At 42.1% G+C, this 25,318-nt stretch overlaps 1 protein-coding gene across 2 annotated transcripts in view; it reads right to left on the bottom strand.

Annotated features, from left to right (window-relative positions):
- Nucleotides 1-24,944, bottom strand: part of ABHD2 (abhydrolase domain containing 2, acylglycerol lipase) — a 62,548-nt gene extending 37,604 nt beyond the window's left edge. The window contains exons 1-4 of one of the 2 annotated variants that reach the window (XM_067555671.1): nt 24,850-24,942; nt 16,011-16,079; nt 11,705-11,797; nt 9,499-9,699 (exon numbers count right to left, since the gene is read on the bottom strand). In XM_067555671.1, coding sequence (XP_067411772.1) covers nt 9,499-9,692 — 194 coding nt within the window. In that variant the 5' untranslated portion in view covers nt 9,693-9,699; nt 11,705-11,797; nt 16,011-16,079; nt 24,850-24,942. Of the gene's footprint in view, nt 1-9,498; nt 9,700-11,704; nt 11,798-16,010; nt 16,080-24,849 lie in introns of both variants that reach the window. The other variant, XM_067555670.1, reaches the window with a different exon arrangement.
- Between the last annotated feature and the right edge of the window lie 374 nt (nt 24,945-25,318).

The following is a 25,318-nucleotide window of genomic DNA, read 5'->3' as shown; positions in this document are numbered from 1 at the left end:
AGCTTGGTCACTCCAAAGTGGTCAGAGCACTGGCCAGCCATCAGGGTCTGCAACAAGTTCAATAAAGCTAGTAAATGATGGGCAAGTTCTGAGCTCAAAAACAAGCTAACACCATTGCACAAGCAAAAGTGAAAGATTTTCTCAGGGCATTGGGAGGTTGTTGAGTAAATGTTTATCGTTTTTCAAAACATCCTGAGGGACATCAGTGCTGAAATTGTAGTTACTGCTGCATATTTACTTCAAAGGTCAGGGGACTATGTACACAAAGTCCCACATACAAAATCAAAGCCACAGAGCTGCTGGCCAAGAAGAGAGGAAACACTGAAGGAGGAGAGTACCATCTTGGAGAAAGTGAAAAGACCCTAAAGGTTTAGCTTCTTTCATATCAAGAGGAAGATAATCTGGGTATGGAAACAAAAATCTAACAGTAGGTAGCAACTCTCAAAATCCAGAAGTTGGATGCTTCAGTGGAAAAGGAGAAAAAAAAAAATCCACTTATTGTTAAACAAGGGCAAGTTAAATTTATAACCTTTTGAAATTAAATCCAGTTTATCTGTAAAAGCAGGGAGAGTGATACTTTTATTCTTCATCCCTAGATCCCAAAGTGCTTTACAAAGAAAGGCAAGTAAAATTACAATGCTTTGTGTCACAGGCTGGAATAACAGGAAAATAAATCCAGAGCCTCCAACCAGTATGCAGTAAGGTTACAACAGGCTGCAAGAGACAAACTATTTCTTTGTCCACGTCAGAAGAATTGTGATGTAAATTATTTATATATATTATAGATGAACCTGACTAGTGAATGGAAAGTAGATAGTTAAGACAGGAATATGTTGAGGGAAAGCAACTTGTTTTTCCTCTTTCTTGGTGTGATCAACTAGGAGTCAAATCTATAAATGAACCCTAGCAAAGTGGGAGAATACTTATGCAGGGTTGTTTGGTTTTTTAAAAGTCTGCTAAGCTACCAGTTAGGAAGATAAGAAATATCTTTACATTGATAAATAGGGTAGAAATTTATTCCTTTTGGAAATCCCTTTCTTAATCTTTAGTAGTAGATCAATTATTACAATCACCACAAATTCTTACCTATTGAATTTTTCAAGGTAAGCCAACCATGGATTACACTATAGACTAAATAGACAGGGTCTTCACTTGAACTGCAAGCTCTCTGGGGTAGGGGCCGTTTTACCGGGTTTGCGCGCACGCACGCACGCACGCACAGAGAGAAAACAATCTGACTGAGACCTTCAGTGCTAATGTGACACAAACAGGCCAATCTCAGCCACCAAATACATTAGGCTGTGGAACAAATTTTTATAAATGGTACCATATGACAGATCGAAGAATCCAGTCAAAAGTTCACTTGGCTCTCCATTTTTTAGATATCCTACAACTGTTTTATTGTGAAGTATTATGCCGTCTGCTTCTCTTAATGGTGAGATTCTTTTAAAAAAAATATATCTTTGGGAACCAAGCACCACAAAGTACTGTGGTGAAAGACTATATAGGACTCCCAAGGACAGTCCTGTGGATACACATCTTTATTTACAGAATTGGTGTGACCCTGAGCTTGTACTATTAGTAACAACACAAATGATAAAGAAGTGTCCATGACATGCACTATGGTTTATCACTGCTGCTGTAGAAGGATACATTGGTAGCTAGCCAAGAATTATGTTCCTAAAGTGCCAGCATCTGCACCCTCCGCAAGAGACAGAAATATCCAATTTCAGCTTTATTCCGTATACTGTATTTCATACAGTGCTCTAAGTCATCACAGGACATATGTTCAAACTCAATCCACCTGGACAGAAATACCCACAATAGGATAGCATGAGTCTTAAGTACTGGAAAAAGACAGCCTGAGGTTTTTAGTGGGGTTTTTTTTTTTTTTTTAAGATTCCTTTTCTTCTCTCTAGAGTAGGGAAAAATGGGAAGCTTGTCAGACATGACCCATTAGAGAAGCTTGTCATTAGAAGCTTGTCAGACATGACCCATTAGAATTCAACCAGAAGTCCAGATTAGTGGACACATCATGGTAAATCTTACCTTGTAGGAGGCCCAGTTAAGAACATAAGAACAGCCATACTGGAGCTAACCCAGTATCCTGTCTTCGAACAGTGACCAGTGCCAGGTGCTTCAGAGGGAATGAATAGAACAGGTAATCATCAAGTGATTCATCCCATCAGCCACTCCCAGCCTCTGGCAAACAGCAATCTCTGCCCATCTCTGGTAATAACCATTGATGGACCTATCTTCCATGAACTTATCTAGTTATTTTTTGAACCCCGTTATAGTTTTGACCTTCACAACATCCTCCAGCAAGGAGTTCCACAGGTTCACTGTGCAGTGTGTGAAGAAATACTTCCTTTTGTTTGTTTTAAACCTGCTGCCTATTAAGAAGAGGATTGTGACAAACTTGAATATTAATTTCATTTGGTGACCCCTAGTTCTTGTGTTATGAGGAGTAAATAATACTTCCTTATTTTCTTTTTCCATACCAATCATTTTATAGACCTCTATCATATTCCCCCTTAGTCGTCTCTTTTCTAAGCTGAAAAGTCCCAATCTTATTACTTTCTCCCCATATGAAAGCTTTTCCATACCCCCAATCATTTTAGTTGTCCTTTTCAATATCTTCTCCAATTCCAGTATATATCTTTTTTGAGATGGGGCGACCAGATCTGCACATTGTATTCAAGATGTGCGCGTCCCATGGATTTATAAAGAGGCAATACAGTATTTTCTGTCTTATTATCTATTCCTTTCCTAATGATTCCCACCATTTTGTTAGCTTTTTTGACTGCTGCTGCACATTGAGTGGATGTTTTCAGAGAACTATTCACAATGACTCCAAGATCTTGCTTGAATGAGAACAGCTAATTTAGAACCCCATCATTTTGTATGTATAGTTGGGATAATGTTTTCCAATGTGCATTACTTTGCATTTACCAACATTGAATTTCATCTGTCATTTTGTTACCCAGTCACCCAGTTTTGTGAGATCACTTTGTAACTCTTCGCAGTCTGCCTTGGATTTAACTAACTATCTAGAGTCGTTATAATACTGTAGCTCCCTCCAACATAGTTAACATGATGTGGTCTTCCACTGGGAACAGGAACAAAGATTTCTCGAACTGTGCTACAGAGTCCAAGGAGATAACAAAGGCTGCCTTTAGCTTCTCCATAATCCTGTCCCAGCATAAACCAAAAGGAAAAGATATACCCTGAAAGCAGCTTCTCATTCTCCAAGTTATACAAGCTACTGCAGTGTTTGTCTCAGGGTAGCATGTTTCTCTACTGCATCAGGGGGTGTTGGCAATCTTACGGACTGATCAAGAATGCTGTAGCATTTTAATAGGCTGTTTGCAGTTTTATTACCTCCTTTTATAAGGAAGGCTTGAGACACTACAATTAAAGAAGTCTATGCTGGCACCTGCACATGGTTGCAACAATCAAGTTGGAAACCTCTTAGCTGATATTCGAACTCTCACTTATGGCTACCAGAGTGAGACCGAAGCAGCCAAATCTGCATCCAAGTCCAAAAGGTACAAAGTGCCCTTAACTAACAAGTTCAGATTGGCTTATCAGAGGCCCTTGTTCTGGCTCATCCGAAACGATCTCCCTGTTATGATCGAGTCTGCTACAGAATACTATTACCCTAACCAATGACAGACATCTGAGGCAATACAACACAACTTCTTCTGACAGATGCCCCTATAAATATCCTTTTTGAAACTTTACACCACCCACATCCACCAATGTATTTCAATAACTAAACACTACAATTCAAGGCTGACAAGAAAGCAAATCTGGGATTGATGGTTACCTACTACAGTAACTGATTTACATGCCCTGTCACTGATAGTTATCAGTTCCACACTATATGTACCTAACCTGAACTGGCTGAGTACATGCACATCCGGTTATATAAATGCCATTAGTATTTGTGAGCCTATTTTTAGCACCACATGCTTTCTGTTTGTATTAAGGAAACCAACCGCACATATCAGTGACTGATGCAATAAACAGTCACTCAGGGAGAGAAAGAAGAAAATATTTGTTAGAAACTGACAAGATTTGGTATTAATAGAGCCAATATCAACAGATCTGTTTCCAGATTAAGTTTTGGTGGTTTGTGGACAGGATATTACCATTTACTATATGCATTTACAGATGGGTAAGGAAGCAATGAGGTTACAGCACGTCTGCTACAGGGTCACAACTAGAACCCAGCAGTCATGTATGCCAACTCCTCTGCTGTAACTGAGATTACACTTCTCATTCTTTCAGAGTGGGGCTGGAGGGAGAAGTTTTCCAAATTTAGGATTTTTGGACTTCCTCCCAAGAAGGCTGATCTTGGAAACTTTTTATAGTCATTACTACTTTGAGAATTCTTTCCCAGGTGTCTGGCTGGTGGATTTTGCCCACATGCTTAGGGTCTAACTTAGGGGTGGGCAAACTTTTTGACCCAAGGGCCATATCTGCATATAGAAATTGTATGGTGGGTCTGTGTAGGGGGGAGCAGATGGTCCCTTCTGACCTTAAAATGTATAAGTCTATGAGCTTGCTTCCTATTCACTACCAAGGCAGAGGAGTAGTTTACAGGTGATTCAACCTTCTCAGAACGATTCAGAAAGTCTTGTCTTAAATCACCTCACCTGGCCTGTTGCATATTTGGAGTCTTAGCTATCAGATACAACAGACAAAATGAAAGCTATTTGGGGTGCTTCATACTTACATTAGCCTTTCTGTGAAAAAAGGCACTATAGACACCAGAAACCTAGCCTGTGGAAGCTGTCTACAGAGAGTCAAGAAGCACTTGCACCGCAAAAGGGGATTCCTCAACTGTGCAGCAGCCTCAATTTTTTGATTTTTTTTAAGTACAGTTTTATTTAACAGAGTGTATTTCATAAACTATATCCCAAAAAGCTTTAGTATTAGAGGCAAGGGAGAAATGTTTCTAGCCAAACCAATGGAAGTGGAGTAACACAGACTCTTCTGAAGAACATGAGCTTCAGAATGTAAGGCTATGGTACCAACCACATGGAAGACTGGAAAGCCAGTGCTAGATTTCCATAGGGAGAGGGGAGTGAAGAGATAAGTCCTGTGCTCCAACCTATTGTAAATCCACAATGCATTATGTATTAGCATCCCACTTTACTATCAGATTAGTTCACATGGTCCTGAGGCTGCAAAGTCAAAACTCCTCTTTCAATTCATTTGTCAACTGTTAGTACCATGTAAAACACGAAGTATTTGCAGTCTTTTTCTTGACCACTGTTGGAGAACGGAGGAAGGAGAAGGGCATAAGGAAACTTGATATTTGCTCATTTCAGGAGGAACCAGTCGAAGGACAAAGCATGACAGCATAAAATAGTATTCTGGTGCCAGACAGCATGACTATTTGATATAAATTACTACACTGGCAAAGGATAAAAGGGTAAAAAAACCTAGGCTGTATTCCTAGGCATGCTTTCAGCATTTATTAAAAGGCGTTTTACAGAATCATTTGCCTAAGCCTGGCAAAATGAAACTTGTTTGCAGTTTTAAATCCTTAATGAGAAGTCTTGGGGGGAAGGAAGGAGATCTGGGAAGGAAACTGATTTCCTGTGGATCTGTGGTTATCAATCCCACTCTCAAGAAACCAAAGAGAATGGATACAAACTGGCACAGCACAAATACTCACGCAACCAAAACACTGCCCAGAAAAAGACACAATGAATATAGGATGTACTTATTTAGGCAAGAGTCAGCCAACAGAACAATTCTGTAGTTATAAATGAACAAGAACAGGTTGCTAACTTATCTGAACTGAACTTTTGGAAGCTGGTAAATATTGATCATCCCTGAGCACTGGAAGGCCTGACATTCACAAATCAGGGCATAAGGGCCTCAAAGCAAGAGACGGTGGCTCTTAAATTATGAAGGTTTAGCACCTGTTGCTACATAGTATCACTTATAAAGTATTTTTCATTTGATGAGCAAGACAATGAAAATAGTGGGATGATGGATAGGAGGGCAGATGGGGATTTTAGGGATAGTAGCACATCTAATTCCTTTCCATTGTCTGGGTTTGAAGAAGTCCAAAAGAGATCAGTGGAGAGCTTCTAGCAAACTGTGATTTGAGGATCCTGTTACAAGCACCACTGGCATCTACAAGTCCCAGGTATCTAACTGGCAACATGCTCATGCAACTATACTATCTGAAGCTCCTCACTAATTCACTTAACATGGCTGGACTACGGAAGGAAAATAGGTTAACATCCTGATTTGTGATTCATTGAATAAGCCTGTCAAGAAAAAAATAATAGAATCAAAGAGGGACACGAAGTGTAATCCTGTAGTGTAAGGCATTGCACAAGAGTGGCATATCTGATGATAGAAATCTGAGTCCAGAATGTCTTTAGGATTGGACTAGCCAGAGCCTAGTTTCTAAAATCAGATTCAGTAGCTTCATATATGCAGTGTGCAGACACTGTCTGTTGATCAGTGTAACTAAAGATTTTGAGAAAGTATAAGAAGCGCAGCTGAAGGCTGCGAAGCTGGGAATAAACCAAACCCTTAAACCATTTCAGGCATTTCCTATAGAGCTTTACAGGACAGCAACCAAGTTATTCTCTCATTTCTACCCACATGCATTCCCTTTCTTGAAAACGCCCTACTACCAGTCACTCACTCACTTTAAAAAGGTAATACCTGTTAACAAGACACTACTTTTCCAATATGTAAACTGAATTTGAAGTTACGGATGTCTGAAAGCCAGAGAGTGACTTCCATTCACTACTATAGAGAAAGAGCTGCACCAGTGGGGGATTTATCAGAAAACTTGAGTATAGACACACAGGAGGAGAAATTGTGGCACTTACTTTGCATTCATGCTTGAAAGAAAAAAAAAAAAAAAAAAAAAAAAAGGAGACAGCTACACATTAAAACAGCTAGTATTTAATCAAGCCTGACAAGATACAACAAGAGTATGAGCACAAGTAATTTCCATAGTGTTGGCTAATCACTCAGGTGAATGATCTGCATGCACATTTACAGAGATTTTAATATTTGTTTCCCATAAGTCTCTGGAAATGGAAGTTAAAAGAAATCTTTGTCTCTATGTATTTCAATCTTAAAATTTGGCCAAAGATGTCAGAGAACTATACTACCCAAACAGAGAGGACCTCCTTTTAGACAGGAGTTACATGCTGAAGAGCGTCCCACTCAAACGCAGACTGACCTCTAAAATTTCAGATCAGAGCTTTAACACTGTGGATTCAGTGATAAAAGTGGACAGTACACAGTCCAATTGCACAAGCTGTTAAAGCTCTGTGGAAAATTTACTTCTGTATTTCCCCCAATTATTACACAACAGAATTGTAACCATCAAGTGTTGATTTATCTGTGTTTTTGATGTTTATATTCTAGAGATGTCTTAGGAAAGGGAGGACCTAGCCTTCAACAAAGATGAAAGTCAGAGAAAGACAGGGAAGACCAATGCCCCTTGCAACAGTCTGCACTGAGTGCATCCACCTGGACTTCACCTTCATTTGGTGCACTAAAGCCCCACCTCACTAGTCATGTGCCTTCAGAATTGATAATCAGCATAATCCTGCGCATGTGAGCAAGAGTCACTGGTGTGAAACCTCTAGTACCTGAGTGTCTGTATTAGCAGACTGTACTTGACCAACTCATTGCCACATGATGAATATTTCTTGCAAATCTGGGAACAGATGGATAGTCTTGGGCTGCAGTGCTGGATTGGGATTCAGGAGATGTAGGTTCAATTCTCAGTTCTGCCACAGGTTTACTGTATGAATTTGGGTTAGAGCCTCAGTTCCCTATCTGTAAAATGGATCTAATATTTTCTTCCTCCTACCCTTCGCTCTGTCTCTTTAGATCATAAGCTTTTAGGACTCAGGCTGTCTTCCGATGTGCTAGGTGCTGTGCAAACACAATGAGGCCCCAATCTTGATTGAGGCTTTTAAGATCCTAATGGAATACAAACAGTCTTCCTGCTATTATAGAAGCATTTAGACTCCTTTCATACTCAGAGTTCAAGTTAATTCAGTAATCCCTGAATTCTCGCAGACTGAATCAATCAATACAGTGTTTCAGAATAAGGACCTCAAAGTATTTTCCATTCCTTGTGTATAAACACTTACGAAGCTTTAAGCTGAAGTCAGTTTCCTTCCAAAGCTTCACACACAAGTTAACGCAGATTCTTCCCCAATGTCATAGCCCAGCATTAAGCATTTGATTTTACTTTATTGTTGAAAGTTATGTCAACCTTGCAGACAGCAGAGTAGGTAAAGTTTTGGTCTGATAACTGCAGGAGTGACCCTTTAAGGTTAACTAACAGATGCCAGTTTTACAAGCCTCCCTCTCAAAGAAGAGCTGGCAAAAGCCAGTATGTCATTGCTTTCTTATTTATTAGACTATTATGAAGGAGACCTGCTTTGCTCAACACTGATTGTTTCAAATCTTGAAAGGACAACTGTGGGCACTGACAAATGGATTGAAGAGCTTTTCTACTACAAGTTATAGAAGTGTCTGGGTACTGTGTCAAAATGCTCTGTGGCTCACTGGAGTATAGCAAATATCTGTTGTAACTTCCTATACCTTACACAATAGGAAGTGTGTTGTGCTGAGCCCCACACTTCCACAATGGGGAAACACACCACCATGCTGTAAGCCAAGACATGGACACTAATAATGTTCTTTGGGTTAGGGACTGCTTTTTCATTCATTTGTACCACCCCACCCCCACCCCCCCCCCACACACACGGTATGTCTATACTGAAGCTGGAAATGAGCCTCTCAGTCCCGGTAGAAAGACTCGTGTTAGCGGAGCTCACACCAGCATGCTAAAAATAGCTGAGTGGACTTTGAGGCAATGGCGGCAGCTCAGGCTAGCTATCTGAGCTCAAACCAGGGAATAGGGTTGGCTTGAACTTGGGCGGCTACCTAGAGTCTCCACCAGTCCCAGTACATTGGTCTAGCTATTTTTAGCATGTTAGTTCAAGCCTGCTAGCACAAGTGTCTACTCGAGCTGGGAGGTTCACTCCCAGTTGCAGTGTAGACATGACCAGTGAGGTCTGGATCCTGCAGACCCTGTGCAATATTGTAACAATAATTTGGAGGGTTTTTTTATGCTAACAAAAAATACAGTAAAATCTGCCTTAGAAACCACTCTGAAGAGAGACACCTATCATGAGCAATTCTGTCCAGAGGCCACCGCACACCACTGATTGCCGGTGTGCAAACCTTTGAAGAGAGAGACCATCTCTTACAAGCAACCACTTTTGCTAACTCCTACAAGTGGTCGCTCTTGGCAGGTTTTCTTGTAGGTCCCTGCCCTTAATGTTCTCTTTAGTGCTGCATCTCAAGAGAATACCCTGCCATCTATTTATACCCAGGTTTAAGGTGTCCTTGTACAACTGCATGATATGGTCAACTTCCCCTGTAAAACATAAAACAGTTAGTTATAAGACTGTATTTATCACTCACTCTTTGGTCAGAAGTGGGCAGGATTTGAGCAGGAAGCGTGACAGAGCAGTGTCCTGATAAATGAGATCAGGAGGGGCCGTGGGGCTCTTTAGATTCAGGCAGCGAACGATGACATAGAGAACAGCGGCAACTGCAGCCAGCTTCACTCCATCGAACACAGCTGGCAGCTCGGGGGTTTCCAGCATTGCATTCATTTTCAATCTAGAGACAAAGAAGAAATGTAAGCCTTTTGCAACGTATCAACACATTTACAGAGCAAATCAAGCTACAGTTGGACATATAGCACCCCACTGATTGTGCAGCAGAGTTCCTTATAGCACTAATAAGTATTTCCATAACAGGGTCAACTCACAACAAGCCACATTCGGAGTTGCCTCGCATTCTAAGACTCTAAGGGTCACCTTGTGTAGCTCTGGGGCAGACAGGGTAATCAGGTAGGGAGGGAGATTTCTTCCTAGTCAGTGCTGCATTATGATTTCAGCAGTGTGGGTCTCTTAAGCATCAAACACTGCCAAGATCCCAAAACTGCTAGTTGACTGCAATGTCTCCAAAGAAGGCCCAACACAACTGAAGGTTGGGTGGTGTCAGGCTATGGGAAGAGATGAGAAACCAAGACATGCTCAATTTCTCCCCATAGTCATACAAGCAATAGTTCCACAACAAAGTCCCTAGAATTATCATACCACTGTATCAGTCCGTGATACCACACACCAGTATGCAAGACATTAATGATGCTGAGAAGGGGCCAGTTAATCAGCTAGCCTACAGATGGGAGAATTAGGTGGACTAAGTAATCCCATGAATGATGGAGCCCAGCTAAGAGGGAACAGGAGGGGCTAGGATAAAGCCAGGAAACTGGCAACGGAAAGGGGCTGCAGGGAAGTAGTCTGCAGTCACTCTCTGGGGAAAGAGAGGTGTTTGGGCCTGTGGAATTTTAATCTGCATTAAATCCCTGGGAGGAGGGAGTTTGGGCTGACAAACGGGGCGTAGGGAGGAAATAAGTGTAGGAAAGGCTTGGGAAAAGGCAACACAGTTTAAGATGGTGCAGACCTTGGATGCTGATTAGAGGGTTCCTGAGCAGGGACCAGGAGAAGAGGGCAGGCCTGGATTTTCCTATCAGTCACTGGGGAAGTGATGCTGACTGGCTGGGCTGTGAATGAGAAGACTGCCTGGGATCCTTTGTATGGAAAGACTGATATTCCAGAAGGGGAAAAGGCACAGTGACCTGGACGGAGGGCCAAGCCACAAACACACAGCACCCTGACTCAGAGAGAGGGAGAGGGACAGAGTGCGCGCGCGCACAGCAGGGCGTGCAGCAAAAAACTGAAAGAGGCACTGGACCAGAGTGGAATTAATCCCCAGATGCAGACACAAGGAAGCACCCTAGTAATGAGGGGACTCCGTGACATAGTCCTCCAGATTGCTTGAGGATAGGGACCCTGGAAAGTGTGTTCAGTATTTCTCAAAATAGGTATCCCAGTACCAAACACCCCCAGTGGAGCAGCCTTGGGTCAGTGGATTTAGAGAAGGTTGTGTTTCTCTACCATGTCAGAAAACTTTGACATGACGACACTGCCATGTGATAGACTTGACACAGAATCTTTCTCACACTGAGCTACAGGATTGCTTACTTTAACTTATCCTGTTATCTGAACACTCCTTTTCGTTGCCCAGGCACACAAGAATTGCCAGACTGCATAAGACCAGAGGTCCATCTAATCCAGTATCCAAAGCACCACAGGCTTTGGAGAAGGTGCAATAAACCCTGAAGTGGGCATATATGGGATAATCTGTCCCTCCGAGTATCAAATATCCTATCTGTGTATCAAACGCCAACTGAGTTTGTTATTTTTCCCCACTTAGGCTGACTGTAGTTCTGCAACCAAGAGAAGAGATTAGGGTTAAAAACCCAGAGCCCTACAGGAACTTCTTAGAGGCAAGGTTATACAAAGACACACAAGGATCAGACACTCTTTTTCCCTCTATGTGACAGAAGCTATGATAGTCTCCAATTTTGGCCTAGCCTCTGCTCCAGAAGCAGACATGCAACACAGTCTGCTGCTATGTATTAGGACTCCAGCTAGTTACTATTCTGGTAAAGCAATCCATTTAAGCAGAGCCAGAGCTAAATGGGCAATTTTTCCTTAGCCCTTTTCTTCCCATGCCAAATATTAATTCATCCCAAGTAAATGAGAGAAAGATTTACCAGTGCTGCTTGTTCTTCAGAGCTACAAGTGTTCAGACAGTCCTTAAAAGAGCTGAGTTTTACTGTTCAGATGGATGTTCTAGCAGAGTTACCCTAAAATAAAACCACAAAGATTAGATTACTGCACTTCCAGTAGAGAGAGATGCAGCATAAAAGAAAGAACACAAATTACTGTGTAGAGATCCAACTGCACTCCAGAATGTCAGCAAGGCAAAAAGATAAGTTAATTATCATTGTGTGTGAAAGTCCTAGTGATCCATTGTACTCTGATACCACTGCTTCATGGAAGCCTTTTGTCAAACAATTACTTTAATTGATCTACTCTGTGCAGCAATTCTTGAACTGCACAATGTAAGTATTTTTACTGCAAAAGACAGATCCCACTCTCATTGCAGCATCCTGTCAATTTACACATGCTGTAAGAAAGAAACATTCTTAAGACAGGACATATGAGAAGTGATATTGTGCAAGGGGATCACACACATCTCCCAGGATTTCCTGTCATTGCATGGGTCTACCAGGCCTCTTCTCAGCTTTCTGTTGACTGCAAAGCACCGGCATTTGGAAGTGCTAAGCTGTCAAACAGAAAAAAATCATTTCCATTGCTTTAATACAAGCTTAGCCAAGACAACTCTTACTTTAGCAGACAGAAGTTCATTTAAAAACTGATTGGCTTCCACACTTTGGGTATCACAAGTTACAGAATATCACTCTTCAGCAAGATAGGGATATCTGAACCTCCTGACAGCTATGCCCAATTAACACTAGTATATACGTGTGCCAACACTCATGGCAAAAAGTCATATATCATGACATTGCATTAAGGTAAGTTAAATAGATATAGCTTTAGAGGCATTTAACAGTGAAGCACAAGTGACTGACTGTACATACTGCCACTAGTGCTTCCGATCCCCTGTAGACATACAATGCTAATTTGGAATCCAAGCTTCTGGAGAAGAGATTCCACAACCCCACTCAGCATCACTGCATGTATTATTTTAAAGAACATTTAATCTTCCAGACTACCCTGCATTGCTGTTCCACCCATGATATTCAATTGTCTTTACAGGAAAGCTTTTAAATTTGTGAGCTTTCTACCCTCTCAAAGGAACTTCAGTGCACTTTTGACCAACCGTTGACACGTTGGCATGTTAAAAGCCATAAGATGTCACTAGAGCTAAGTCTACATTGCAAGAAATAAGAGGGATGAAAGTAAGTTAAGGGAAGTTTAAGATGGTGACATTTTAAAATCCTTTAACTGATGTTTCCATTAAAACAAGGTCACGGGGAGTCACTGGAATAATGTATCAAGTGATTATAGTGGTTCCTCCATCACTTGACATCTTAATTTAAAGACTAGACTTCTTTCTAAAATATATGCTGTAGCTCAACCAGCAGTAATGGGCTTGATGCAGTAGTTACTGAGTGAAATTCTACAGCCTGTGTTATTCAGGAAGTCAGACTATATGGTCATAATACATGATATGGTCCCCTCTGGCCTTAAAAATTGTCTAAGAATTATGTGGACAGGATAGTGTCTTCCTGACTCAGTTTGCTTATGTTCAGCATGCTCAGGCATAGAGAATTAATGTGTCAGGAGTAGATTTGGTTGGGGAGGGGGAAGGGTTGGTAATGCATATTAAATAGTGTCTTCTCCATACAAGTACAAAGGAACTCAGTTCTCATTGACCTACAAGTTGCTGTACATCTCCATAGCAAGCAGTACAAAGGACAACATAATATACAAGTAGAACAAAACTGTACATTTATTTCTTGCAGGCTCAGTAACACATGGATGGTGAGATATCAAACTGCTATTTCAAATTTTATGCAATTATATGAAAATGTTTGCATCCTCACTCAGCAGAACAAAAGCTCTTATTTGTGCCTTCTCCTCAAGCTGAAAGAACACCTTAAAGAGCTTCTGATCATTTGGCAGGAAGTCCTAAGAAGCGTGTTTGAGATAGACCCTGCACAGAGGGTCTCCTTATTTAACACCTGTGAAGACAATCTAATCCCCTTTGAAATGGAACTCAGAGCACATAACTAACTGTTAATGCACATCAGCAGGGTCCCCACAGATAGACAGTGGAAGGCTAGCGTAGGGTAGATTCAAACCCTAGCTTAAAGGGAACAAATTGATTGTGCAGACAAGCCCTATGAGGGCCAACTGAACAAATCAAAGGTGTAGCACACAATTCAATGCTGAAAGACTATGCATAGCTTGTGTCAAAAACCAGTGCTCAAACCAGGGATTGGTTGGTCGGTCAGTCAGTCAGCTTTCAGAGCAGAGGATCTGGCTAGTATCGGGTTCTTGGTTAATAAGAATTTCTTGGTTAGTGCCTTTGGTGCATTTTAAATTCTTTGTTTCATAGCATACAAGCCACAGTATTTTAAGTGTGGAAATGCTCTAAGGTCATAGGAGTGTTTACATTGCACAAGACACCATCTAGCATTCTAGCTGGACACAGACTGACAGGAATGTTCAACAAGTCAGCTGATTCTAGGGAGAGTCGCCAGCATTCAAAAGACACCCTTGGAGTTGAACACTTTGAAGAGATCTGCCCATACGCATTAGGGTTTTAAGCAAATTTACTTTACTTGGATAATTGTGTAAGCAGGGAATCCCTTCAGGACCTGCTAATAGAGACCCTTTTCTGTGCTCCCACAGAAGTCAAGTTTGCAGCCAGAGCCTCTTATCTTTCTTCCCTTCTCCCAAGAGAAACTGCTTTAATTCTCCTTAGCAGCATGTTTCAACAGAACCATTTCACATATAACACATCACAGGCAGCTGCTGCATTTTGTCTTCCTTGTTCCAAATCTGTAGTTTTCACAACCCATTTGAGAGATTCTCTATAAGTTTCACTGCTGCTCCAATTAACTTTCCACAAAGCAGACTAGCAGATGCCTGCTTGTCAGAAAGAAATATGACAATTTCACTACATTTAGCCACAGGGTATACATGTCAGATGTACACTGATACAAAATTATTAGGGCTCTGCGGTTGCCCTGATAAGGTGCATCCATCTGACACTATCTTACAAAGCAAATAAACTCACATGTACCCAAGCACATTCCCTGCCTTGCCTATGTTTGATCCCACAGCTCAAAATACAAACAATGTTTACGAAATAGCAGGGAACCAGGCAAACCAAGCTAATGCATATAAGAAGAGTGCATTCAGAAATACATCCACTATTACTTGAGTAGCATTTATCAAGGATAGGTATAGAACCATCGTAATGCAATTTGCCCCATTAGGCTACATCAGTTTGGCTTGATTTCAGAATATGGAGAATTATCCTATATAAAACTACATTTAGATTTGGAAACAAGACCTATGGCGTGCAAGTGATTTGTCAATAGTGCAGACATCGGTGAAGTCCCTTATGCATGGATCAGAAGATACCAGTCTGTCATCCTGCTTCAAGAGGACAGCAGGTTGGTTGATTCCTGTTCATCAGATTAAAACAGAACCAAGGCACCTGCACCATTTAATTGGCAACACTGAGTAATTCTGTAACTACAGAATCTCATGTGTGCTGGAACCCCAAAGGATGAACCTCCTCATATTTGTCCGTATTTGATAGGGTAACTGCAACATGCATACTTCGCAAGTTATGGTTGATGACGTACCTAAACAGCAAACAAACAAAAACCCCAGACAACCTTACAGATCTCACAAGCAAGCTCAGCCACAAGAATTATTATGGAAAAAATACCGAACAACCCCCCTCCAACAGGGGTGCAATAGCGTGCAGCAAGTTATTTATTTACCTAACCTGCTCCCCACTGGAGCAAGAGATACACTAAGCACAGGGGAAATACACAAATCTCAGAGCACCTTACAACAGCACTCCATTACTGCACAGTCAGTCTCTTCAGTGCAATGCTACTTCATTAAAGCCCTGAGTGGGATGCTGCTGACATCAAGTCACAGCTACATGAAGCAACACTGAAGCTGTAATCTGATCTTTTAGGCCTATTAAACAGAACCTATGTAGCTATCTATGAGACCTGTTAAGTTCCCTCACAGTATTTAAAAAAAAAAAAAAAAACCCAGAGTCATACAGTCCAAGCTTCATATTTATTGAGCCCTTCTACTGGTAGGGAGCCTGAGGATTCCCTTCTCTGCACTGTCACCAGAGTCTAAGTCCCCACACCAGAACTGTTTTCAGCCAAGAGGACTGGAAGCAGAGCACATTACAGATGCTCTTTGGTCAGCTGCAGGAACTGCTGCTGGGTAATCAAGAGACAGACTAGGCAAACCAAATATTATAAAATACAGTTAGAGAAAAATACCTACTATTCCCTGTAATGTTGACTGTATCTCCCTCTGAAGCTGCACCTGGTTACCTGTGCAGTCTCCCAGCACCTGCAGGAAACACACAAGCAGGAATAGTGTAGTGTGTTCAGAGAATTCCATTTTCCAAGACTATGCATAAGAAGAGGAACCTTGAAGAGCCCTTCAGACAAAGCATGTTTGCAGCCGATGGAAAAAGTAGTAGCAGGAGTCATGGGGGGCTCTTTAATTTTAAGTTTTATATTCATAAATTAAAAAAACTAAAAGTACACAATACTTCTGGCACATGCAGTTCTCAGCTTCTGGGGAGAACTGAGCGGGAATGCAAGATGTATGTAAAGCCTTAAAAAGTCAGTTGAGAACTCCATCAGTTGAACTTTAGGCTTCTAGAAAATGTCACCCTCCACACCCCTTTCATGTCCCCCCAAAATCTTCAAAGGGAAATACCTAACTCCCAATGAAAGTCAGTGAGTGTTGTAACTTGTAAAGGTACTTAGGTGCCTATTTTCCTCCCTAAAAATCAGTCACTTTAATACTTTCAGCTTGGATCTGCCTAATGAATCATGCGTATTTCTCACAGTATATGCACTTCAGATTTTAATGCATGTCCAAACAGCAACTAGCACAGTGGGATTCCAACTACAATCACCAGGTCATTTCATAATACAAATTTAATAAATCTAAACTCTGCACTTCTAGTTCATCAAAATGGTTTTCCTGGCCAAGCAGAACGAAAGACCATGGCAAACACATCAACACTGCCTCAACTATCAATCAAAGGATAAAAATCACTGCTACATCCCAGGACCCAACCAATTATTGCCACAATTTCCTTACAGAAGGGCACATTCATACCATATTGCCAGAGAACCTCAGACTCCAGCCAGATCAGAGACATCAGCTGGTACTATATAAGGTGTGAGGTTTAGCATATGATTATACTAAATCTATAATCACAAATTACATAATATATATTAGAATTAGTTAAATAGTTTGCATTGTCAGTTTATTGGTGTGCATTATATTCCGTTATTTTGACATCATATGGTTCAAGCCCAACCCCTAAATTAGGTCTTTTAAAGCAGAGCTTTGTCAAAACCGTAAGAATGTTTCCATGTTCATTTTTACTTCCAGTGCAAACAAATTTATTTGGAGTTTATTCCCCTGGAAAGATTGCAACTGAATCTGCTATACTGAGCTAATGCTTTTGAAACAAAAAGTGAAGTCAACTAGATTCCAGCTATTAAAGATTGCTTAAAAAAAAAATAAACAACCTGAAAGTGCAAAGAGAAATCACCTAAAGTTGTATAAATTGGTTAGATTTAATTTTCTCAGTCTTACAAGTCTGAAAGATGAAAACACACCTATTTAGGTGACAACAAGAGCCTTTAAAAGAGGAGTTATTGAAGGTTGTAGCATTCCCGAGAGCTCAATCCAAAGTGAAAAAGAATGCTAATGCCTTGGATCGATCTTCCCATGATTCCACTTCCAACTATCTATTTTCATACTATTTAAGTGAAGTGATGCAGATGCTGAAACCAAAATTTAACGGTGTGACTCAGACAATAAAGGTCAGAAGGGACCATTATGATCATCTAGTCTGACCTGCACAATGCAGGCCACAGAACTTCACCCACCCACTCCTATAATAGACCCCTAACCTATTACTGAGTTACTGAAGTCTTCAAATAATGATTTAAAGAATTCAAGGTACAGAGAATCCACCAGCAAGTGACCCATGCCCCATGCTACAGAAGAAGGTGAAAAATCCTCCAGCTCCTATGCCAATCTGCTCTGGGGGAAAATTCCTTCCCGACCCCAAATATGGCAATCAGTTGTCCACATGCTCAGGGTTTAAGACTCACCAGCTAGACACCCAGAAAGAATTCTCTGTAGTAACTCATAACCCACCCCATCTAACATCCCTTCACAGGCCATTGGGTATATTTACTGCTAGTAACCTAAGATCAGTCAGCTGCCAAATTAGGTTGTCCCATCATACCATTCCCTTCCATAAACTTATCAAGCTCAGTCTTGAAGCCAGCTAGGTTTCTTGCCCCACTGCTCCCATTGGAAGGCTGTTCCAGAACTTCACCCCTCTGATGGTTAGAAACCTTTGTCTAATTTTAAATCTAAACTTCCTGATGGCCAGTTTATATCCATCTGTTCTTGTGTCCACATTGGTGCTGGACTTAAATAATTCCTCTCCCTCCCTGGTATTTATCCCTCTGTTATATTTAGAGAGAGCAATCATATCTCCCCTCAGCCTTTTTTTGGTTAGGCTAAACAAGCCAAGTTCTTTGAGTCTCCTCTCATAAGGCAGGTTTTCCATTCTGCAGATCATCCTACTAACCCTTCTCTGTACCTTTTCCAGTTTGAATCCATCTTTCTTAAACATGGGAGACCAGAACTGCACACAGTATTCCAGATGAGATCTGACCAACGCTTTGTATAACAGTACTAACACCTCCCTATCTCTACTGGAAATACCTCACCTGACGCATCCAAGGACCACATTTGCTTTTTTCACGGCCACATCACATTGACGGTTCATAGTCATCCTGTGATCAACCAATACGCCCAGGTCCTTCTCTTCCTTCGTCACTTCCAACTGATGCATCCCCAGCTTATAACGAAAGTTCTTGTTATTAGTCCCTAAGTGCATGACCTTGCATTTTCCACTATTAACTTTCATTCTATTTCTATTACTGCAGTTTACAAGGTCATCCAGATCTTGTTGTAAGACCAGGATATCAGTCTCCTTATTAGCAACTTCAGTACAAGGCAACTGTTCTCACTGTTGTATGTATATGACGACACAGGGGAAAAAACACAGCCTTCTCTACAAAAGGACTTCTTATGCTTGTTTCCTACCACTGCCGCTGCTAGCACTAGCAGCATTCAATTTGTTTTAGCAATGGGAGTGTGACCCTGGAGTAAGTACCAGAATTGTAAGAATCATATTATACAAAACTGCTTTTAGTCATGTTACATTGTGCTTAAAATGCTGCCAACTGCCTGCACCCCAATCACTGTTCCCACCATTGCTACCTCTGGAGATGATGTATCAGCGACAAGGGTGACCTTTTATAAAAAAATAAAAAACAGCAAGCAAAAAGCTTAGATTAGAAGGCTGTTTCCATCCTTGTATGTTGACATTGAAATCGGTTGAATGGTACTGAAGTTAATCAACCCTTTTAAATACATGATTAAGCTGCCCATCAGATGAACCTTTAACACAAGATTTGGCTTTTAAAGAAAGAGTGGAAAATGTATTTGTACATATGATCAGATTTCAAATGTTTGGAGATATTAAAACACTTAATGCACATTTTAGATTAACAGCAGCTGGTGAGGTTATTTTAACATTTATGTAATGTTTTACATCACTAATGCAGTGTACACTGAATAATCTCCAGAACAAATCCAAAACCATAACTGAAAATAATTCTAAAACATTAACAAAACTTCAGAGAAGCTTAATATGCAATACAAAATATTGGCACCAGAGCATGTGAAAGCACAAGACCTGCCACCTAAAGCAAAATTTGGTTAAAAGCTAGTTTGTGCCCAAACTGAGACCTTGTATGTCAAGATTTATCCTGGGTAAGTATTACTGGCAGTATTACTAGCCACTGAATGTGTTTATTATAAAATCCTAATGACCCCACTGAAGTCATCTGCAATCTTCTGTAAACGCAAAAGAGGAACAGAAAGGCCAAGTGAGTCACTACTGTAATTAGCAAATTGTTTACTTACAATTGTTAAGCACAAAGCAGCCCAGGTAGCCAACGGATATTACAAATCCCAGTCCAGAGAGCAACTGATACTATATTTACTAAATTGCTAACTGCTTTGTTCACAGCTGTCTCCACCACAGCTGAGCGCCAGACACCCAAACCCCATCAATTCGGAACCAACTTGACTTGTACCTGCCAAGCAAATCCAGTGTTATTCTGGTTATTCCTTCATCACTCCATGCCCTTCGCCTGTTACCTCCACCCACAACAGTGTTGTAATATTTTAGATGTTGTGCCTTTCAGGATAGGTAAGTGTGTCTGAGGGTACATCTTCACGTGTCACACAAGTGCTACTCATACCTATGATGCTTTACAGCAATGCTAACCTGACAGCATCTTATAGTTGGATTAGCTCATTAAATAGGAAGCACAGATCTCACGTGAAGAGAAAACAGGGTTAGAAAAAGTTCATTCAAAAGCCACAGCCCTTCCTGTAGGAAGCTACTTCATCCCCAGAATAAACAGGAAGAGCTTATCCCTGTACAGCACCTGGCCTAGGGCAGGAGCACCAATGAAGCCCAAGGCAACTGCCATCCTCTACTGAGACTCAGGCTTGGTCTACACTATCAATTTATGTTGGTGTAACTATGTCGCTCAGGAATATGGAAAATCCACATCCCTGAGCGACAGTTATAGCAATCTACTCTTGGTGCAGACAGCGGTATATCAACAGGAGGGCTTCTCTTGTCAATACAGCTACTGCCTCTCAGGGAGGTGGAGTACGTATACAAGAAGCTTTCCCGTCAGCATAATCAGCATCTTCACTACAGGCTGCACTGCTGCAAGTGTAGACAAGCCCCCAAGCAATGCTCAGTTACATTCAGTACAAAAAAGCTGCAGATATGTTCGACAGAATATGTATGGCAAAAGGTTATTAAACAAACACAGATTAGAGCCTGAATATCCAGTTCCCTAGAGATGCAGCTTTCTGTCCTATACCCTCCTTAATGAAGCCAACAAGAAGATGAACATAACATCAGGAGCAAAATCGATGCATCTCCACTGGAACAGGATAAAACAGCAGTCTGCCCAAGTTCCCCTTGCGGTGTGGGAACCAAACCAGTACACAGGAACTGAGTTAAGGTTTCCAAGAGAAAAAACTGGAGGATAGGGACAAAAAAAAAAAAAAAAACCGAAACAAAAAACAAAAAAGGCAGAATGAAAATGTAGCCAAAGTCCAGCTGTTAGAAATACAGAAAGGCAGCCAAACACAAGAGAAATTAGATCTAATAAAATGAGGAAAGGCATAGTGCAATGTTAGTGAGAATTCTAAAATGGCTGAGCTACCTTTTAAAGCCCATCTCATTGAAATTGAGAGTTTAGGCAGGAATAGCTATAATAAAATAGCTATTGATAAAAAGTAAGAGTGAAATACTGAATACTTTGTACCAATCAGCAGATTCAATTAATAAACCACAGGCATTCATAGACCAGCAGTTTAGCATGGTAGCCATTTTAAAAAAAATTGAGGAAATAATAATCCTGGTACTTACCACGACAACAGGACAACTATAACTTCAATCAGAACCGAAACAAGTAGTTATCCAGGGTCTAATGAAACTGAATGCATAGCTGTGGGTTTATAAAGAACTAGTCATTGAAGACAAGCCTGAGTTTTTTAAAAAAACGCGTTACATCAGTTGATGAAAGAAATGCAACAGCTGTAACACATGAATTGTAGTTCAACATTTGATACAGTTCACCATGAAATCTCACCTGAAAACTCAAACTGGGTTGGAGAAAACACTGTCACTCAGACTGACAACTGAACAGACAGCAAGTGGCAGTCAAAGGACATTTGGTTACAGAATGCCAGAAATATATCAGTATTGTTGTAGCGGTATCAGTCCAAGGATATTAGAGAGACAAGGTGGGTGAGGAAATATTTTGTATTAGACCCCCCAAAATTTTTTTTTGACTGAAATCCTTAAACATCACATTCACCACAATCTCTCCACTCCCTGAAATCTAACCATCTGAGAGTGATCAAACCAACAGACAAAGGGAGTGCCATGACAGTCCTCAACCGTGATGACTATATAAAATGGAGGCCAACTGACAAGTCTCTGACACCACCTACAATAAAGAACTCAAATAAGACCCCATACCAATATTTATCCAGGAAAACAAGGATATAATCAAATCCTTCCCCAAACAACTCCAAGAGAAACTCTACAAACTCATCCCCCATGTACCCACCACAGGGACATTCTACATGCTTCCCAAGATATACAAACAAGGCAACCTATGCAGACCCATCATATCTGGCCACAGCATTCTTACTGCAGGAATAATTCATGGAAACCATCCTCAAACATCTCACCATACAAAGGGCCAGCTTCCTCCAGGACACAACCTACTTCCTCCACAACATTAACAACCTCCCTCAGAACACCATCCTTGCACCTCTCTATACACCAACATCCCCCACAGTCATAGGCATGCACACATTACCTATGGAATTTTACCTGCATCTTACCCGCCGTCGTAAAAGGTACCAGCATCCTGATGTTCGGCGGCAACTCGCATCGCGCACCAGGTCCTTTCCCGCCATCAGAAAAATTGACAGCGTCCTTATTTTCGGCAGCAGCTCACGTCACACGATTCCTCACCCATAACAATTTTACGTTCAACCACAAACACCTTGTCCAAACCATGGGAACAGCATAGGTACTAGGAGGGCTCCTCAACAAGCCAACCTCTTCATTGGCCACCTTGAGAAAGAATTTCTGGACAAAAGTACCATAAAACAATGATGTAACAGATACGTTAATGATATTTTCATCCTATGGACACATGAATTAAACTCCCTCATAGATTTCCACCATAATTTCAACCACCACCACCCGTCCATTAAACTCTCTCCAGAACACTCCCATACTAGCATCAACTTCCTGGACACCATGATCAGCTTCAGCGATGGAACCCTACAAAACAACCATATACAAGAAACCCACAGATCATCACACCTACTTTCATAGATCCAATAACCACCCCAAACACATCAAGTAATCTGTTATCTACAGTCATGCACTCAGATACCACAGAATATACATCAATGAGAAACTCCAGGATATAAACCTCAATACACAAAACTGCCTTCACCAAACAAGGACATTCTACTACAGAAAATCCACTCTGATCACACACCACTAGGAGTCAGCTTCCACCCATATTGGAATGATTCCATAGGTAGAATCATCAAACAACTGTAACCCATACTCAATGGGGATCCCATCCTGAAAGAAATCTTTCCTGAGTCCCCCTCTTCTGGCCTTCAAATCCCCAACCTCATCATCAGGAGCAAGCTCTCCACAGACCAAAACACAACTACTTGAACAGCATTGGACCCTGCCAGAACAAATGCAAAACCTGCAGACATACCTCCACCACTACAATGATCAGCACCTCCCAACAATGCTCCTCTTAAGGTCCATGGTTCCTACACTTGCCTATCACAACATATGATTCACATTCAGTACACAATCAAAGATATTACCACCTTGTCTCAGAAAGATACCCGGTGTTAGGAGTTGGTTGGGAAAGGAGGTAAAAGAGAGGAATGTACCCAGTAGATAAAATACCAGACTGAAGTGAGACCTGAGTTCTAGTTCCTAGGTCTACCACCATCAACTTGTGACATGAGTCACTTGGTCTCTGTGCTCCCGTTTTCAAGCTGTAGAATGGGGATAGCAATACTACTGCACCTTTGTAGAGAACTTTGAGCTCCTTGAATGAGGAAGTGCTATAACAATGACAAGCATTACTGGGAGGGGGCAGGGGTGCAGCAGGGGTTAGTATTATGTACATTTTTATTTAGGATCTTTATTGAATGATGTGGAAAGACCGATTATAGCTCATTAAGTGTGCTGACACCAAATCTGAATGGTATTTCAGACACTAGTGAGGACAAAGTAGTAATATAAGGAAAACAAGAGATTAAAAGTATAAGCAGGCAAATGGAGATACAATTTAGATAGCTACAACCTACAGAGTTACGGCAAATAATCCAGAAGTTTTTTCCTAATGGGAAAATGACACTTGGAAGGGAGGAACAGATGAAGGAGACTTAGGGTGACAGTGGACAGCAAACAAGAGTTGAGTTTGCAAAGTGATATGGCTGCAGTAGAGGCCCCTACAATTCTGAACTGCTCATACAGAGGTATCACATCAGCAAATTGGGAGGCAACTGTCCCTTTACATGGCATTGAAATAACTGCACCTGGTAGACTGCAGACAGACACTGATGAATAGAAATAAGAGAAGTGATCATGGACTGTAGGGATTGAATTACAAAGAAAGAACTAAACACGTGCAGCACAGCTAAATGGAAATAGGGAAGGGGAAGAGGGCAAAATAGGAGAACAGGTTGCAAATATCCAGAGTGCATGAAGCCTCACGAAGGATGAAAGCATTTGGGGGGGCAGGAGAGAGGAGAAAAAGGGTGTGTTAAGAAAGGGAGGAAGCGGACTATGAATGCCACAGCACATTCACGAAGTCAGATGCACCCAGGCGAGGCACGGACTCCAAAAAGCGCAGGTGAAAGCCTGTGACACGGGGGTAATTCTGAACTGGGCTGCACAGAGCACTAGAAAACGTGCAATGAGGGCTATCCTCGCTCTGATCCGGGGAGGGACGGGAAAGCCCTGCCATCCACCGGGGAAGGAGAAGGCCAAAGGGATGGGGGAGAAAGAGAAGGGTCATTGATCGCTGCCCCGGTGCGGGCAGGGATGAGGGAAGACACTTGATCCCTGCCCAACTCCCCCCAGTTAGAAGGATGCGGTGATGGAAGGGGGAGGGCGCCCTCGATCCCTGCCCGGCTTTCCCCGCCCCCCATGGACGCGGGGTGGGAGACACTCGATCCTTGCCCGACTCTCCCCCTCCCCCCCCCCCATGGACGCGGGCTGAGGGACGCTCGATCCCGGCCCGGTCTCTCTTCCCCTCACCGGATGGCGGGAGGGTCACCGCCTGCTCGCTACCCGTCTCCCCTGCCCAGCCCCCGGGATGCTGTGGGATACGGTCTCAGCCCCCGTCCGCCTCACCTGTAGGCCCAGCCCGGTCCCTGTTCTCGACGCTTCCAGCACCACCAGCTGCCATCTGTCTGCAGCCGACTCACTCCGAGCCGCACCGGCCTTGCTCCCACTACCAACTACCCCTTAGCAACCGCCCGTGCAATTCGATTGGGGGTTGGACACGCCACTCTCCCCCCAAAACGCCCTGGGATTGGCCAACAGGCCGGCGTGGGTGGGTGGGGAAACGCTCACACTCTGTAGCTGCTCAGCTATTGGCTAGCTGTTGTGCCGTTGGGCCGGATCCTTGGATTCCATTGGCTGCGAGACGCTGTCAGTCAGAGTTAGCCGGTGCCCACCAGTTGCTTTGTGACAGGGCGGGAGGCGAAGGGGAAGGAGTGGGTTGGGCGTGCCCTGACTCACCAGCCGGGCTGGGCTCCCCCCGGTTCAGGGCGAGGCTACCTCGCGCACCGCCGGTCAAGTGACGTACCAAGCCCCATGT

This window comes from Emydura macquarii, unplaced genomic scaffold, assembly GCF_026122565.2.
Source record: "Emydura macquarii macquarii isolate MOO-44397 ecotype Brisbane River unplaced genomic scaffold, CSIRO-AGI_Emac_v2 contig_1644, whole genome shotgun sequence".
NCBI lineage: Eukaryota > Metazoa > Chordata > Testudines > Chelidae > Emydura > Emydura macquarii.
This window is presented reverse-complemented; position numbering and strand designations above follow the sequence as displayed.